This window comes from Chlamydotis macqueenii, chromosome 21, assembly GCF_036417535.1.
Source record: "Chlamydotis macqueenii isolate bChlMac1 chromosome 21, bChlMac1.mat, whole genome shotgun sequence".
Lineage (NCBI taxonomy): Eukaryota > Metazoa > Chordata > Aves > Otidiformes > Otididae > Chlamydotis > Chlamydotis macqueenii.
This window is the reverse complement of record NC_141576.1, coordinates 2,014,886-2,017,710: the sequence shown is the minus strand read 5'-3', so window position 1 is coordinate 2,017,710 and position 2,825 is coordinate 2,014,886. Positions and strand designations below refer to the sequence as shown.

Sequence of the window (2,825 nt, the reverse complement as noted above, 5' to 3'; positions counted from 1 at the left end):
TTATGCTAATGAGGCGGGCGGGCGCGAGCGGAGGCCGCCGCCCTTCCCGCCGGCGGGAAGAGGCGGGGGGGGGGGGCGGGGGAGGGGGAGGAGCCACAGCGCGGGGCGCAGCCAACGTGAGTGGGGCTGCGCGGCAACGGGCGGCGGTGGGGGGGAGCGGGGCTGTAGGCGCCGCAGCAAGGGCGGCGGGGCGGAGATGAGCGGCAGAGGGGTGCGAGGGGGTTGCCCGAGGTTTTCAGGGAAGGAGGGAGCGAGCCGGCGCAGAACCCGCTCCCAGCGGGGAGGTCTGGGGCCTGGTGGGCACCGCGCCCACCAGACAGCGATGTCCGCGGTCCCCTGGTTGTCCTCCTCTTATTCCATCCCCTGGTTGTCCTCTTACTTGTGTCGCTAGCAAGGGCAGTGCCGCGCTTGAGGGGAGACAAAAAGCTAGATTTAAATTCCCTGCATTTCGAGCCTGTTTTGTGGCTCAGATAAACGCCGCAAGAACACGGAATGTAACATAAAGTGCCTTGGCAAACTTCTGTTTTCTGCGTTTGGGAGTCAGGCATAAATTTTCCTGACTTTGCCCTTGCTGTGACCTTCCTTGAGGAGTCTCTTGGGGCTGAATTTCCACAGAATTTCTTGGTTAGGCGCACCTCTATTTGTGTCTCGCGTTGAGAGCGCTCAGGTTTGGCGTTTTGGTGTTCTCTGCTGTGGAAAACAGCATTGCAGGGGTTCCAAATGGACACAAAAATGCTGAGGCAATTAAATACCAATTCTGAATATCTTTGCTTTCCTGAAATCTTTTGTCTTGTTTCCTTTAACCCCAGGGACCACAGGGAAATAAGTTATGAAAACTACTCAAGAAAGAATAACTTGCTGGATTTGTTAACTAGATTTTATTTATTTTTGTACTGTTAGAAGTTTCTGCAACTTCTGAAGCTCAAGATAGTTTCTGGCACAGATTATACAATTGGTACATCTCACACGTAACATATCACAGCATCCTCCAAGGATGGTAATGAAGTCACATTCTCTCCCAGTGGTAGGGTACCAAAGAGTAAATATAATTTGTACAGTTGCCTTTTATGAAAGACTTTGATAAATATTTCATGTAAAATCGACAACACAGCCGTAACTTTCTTTCCTATAAGGATATGAAACCGAGCTTTTGCCTTTATAAAAGGCGTACATATCCTGAACCTCACAAACAGTACTCTGATTTTGTGAGCAAGACATCCCGAGGAATTTCCTCTACGTAGTTTGAGTTATGGTTTAACCATTTTCAGAGCAAGCTCAGTACAGTCTACAAATATCATAGAGCCCATGATGGCAGCCACAGGAAAGCTAGCTTTTCAAACGTGTCTGGTTAGGCTAGCTGCTCCGCTTGAGACTCCCTGGGCCCCCACGGCCGCAGCCGGGTGTGGATGGCTTGGGAGTCTGGAGTGGGGCAGGTCGGAGGAAAGGGCTCCTCCTGAACGGACGCTTTTGAAAACGCTAGCTTGAACATCTTAGAAGTTACTGCTTTCTGAACAGATATACACGTACAACCTCACTGAGGTTAAGAGCAGTCGGCGTTCCTCTCTGAACAACTCCTCTCAGACATCCTAGCAGGAGGATTACATCTCACATTCTTTTAGAATAACTTTCTCTCCACGTGGTGGGCTCATTTCAGTCCTTCTGGAAGAAGGGAAGCAGGCATCCAAGCATCGTAATGCCCTGCCGAAGGAAAACATTCTTCCCTGCTCGTGAGAGGAGTGGGGGCGCTTGCATGGCAAGTCACGGTCTCCTCCGGAATATGAGCAAATGTCCAGGAAAAACGTAAGCGTGCTCTTGGCCTACCAAGGCCTCCAGAGGCTGCAGGAGGGTTTCAGTGCCGCTTGTTTTGCAGGGGGCTGGTGGCTGTAAGCGGGTGTAGAAGAAGAACCAGAGTCCTTAGGCACTGCTTGTGACCTCTGGAAGTGGCAGATGAGCTTCATCCGGGTTTCTGTGTTTGCCGAATGGAGAGACAGGAATTGCAGAGCTTCCTTGAGGCACCAGGCGTACCCTTCACAGTAATCCTGCTGGAGGCTTTTGGCAGGTGCTGCAAAAGCTGCAAGGGCAGAAGAGGAGAGAAGTGTTACACAGGGAAACTCAGGCTGGAGTTTTGCCTAAAAGTACGGGCTGCGATCTTTTGCCTAAAAGACCGGGGGTGTACTCACCTCGGCTGTATTTCAGGTAGCTGACGGTCATCTCCAGGACGTCGGCTTTCTCCAGCTTAGAGTTGGGCTGGTGTCTCTGAAACTCCTTCTCCAAGAGCAGTTTCAGCTGCTCGATGCTGCTGTTAATCCGATCACGACGCAGTTTCTCTACAATGGGTTTCCTGAGCTGTAACACAAAATGGGAAGAGGACAGTTAGCCGTGAGCTTTTCCGCTTCCCCTCCTGATATAACCTGCTACCGAAGGAGCTGGGCCCTTCTCAGCTCTTTGCCCTCGCGGCCACGGAGGCAGCGGATACTTACTCTGTTCTTCTCTTTGGGTGTTAGGATTTCCAGGGAGAGAGCGCTGGGTGCCATTATCCCAAGTGCTGGTTTCAGCTCAGAGCTCGCTGGTTAGCGGGTGGAGAAGGGAGGTGGGGGTTCCTCTATTTATACGCCGTGGCTGCATACAAATGTATGGGTCCGAAGCGACTTTGAGTTTCCCACAGTCGATAGCCAATCCATGCGTGCCCTGGGACAATAGAGAAAGCATCTATTACAGCATGGCAAATTGACTGTGAATTGCCTGGGGATAATACCCTGCTCCCAAAGGAGCAGGTGGACTGGGGAGCGTGTGACACAATAGGGCTTGGCATTACGGCGCTGGGG

General features: G+C 51.9%; 1 protein-coding gene across 1 annotated transcript; it reads right to left on the bottom strand.

Annotated features, from left to right (window-relative positions):
* Positions 1–1,817: 1,817 nt before the first annotated feature.
* LOC104478046 (transcription factor HES-5) lies at positions 1,818–2,534 on the bottom strand. Its single transcript, XM_010118301.2, has 3 exons — positions 2,481–2,534; positions 2,181–2,346; positions 1,818–2,071 (listed from the first exon to the last, which is right to left on the bottom strand). Exons 1-3 carry the CDS (start codon positions 2,532–2,534, stop codon positions 1,818–1,820), a joined length of 474 nt encoding a protein of 157 aa, XP_010116603.1.
* Positions 2,535–2,825: the final 291 nt, after the last annotated feature.

Bases quoted from the DNA above. Each gene is read 5' to 3' on its own strand.
- LOC104478046 (XM_010118301.2), bottom strand. From the start codon at position 2,534: ATGGCACCCAGCGCTCTCTCCCTGGAAATCCTAACACCCAAAGAGAAG. The intron at 2,347-2,480 runs GTAAGTATCCGC...TTTGTGTTACAG, and splicing joins CACCCAAAGAGAAGAACAGA to CTCAGGAAACCCATTGTAGA. The intron at 2,072-2,180 runs GTGAGTACACCC...CTGCCCTTGCAG, and splicing joins CTACCTGAAATACAGCCGAG to CTTTTGCAGCACCTGCCAAA.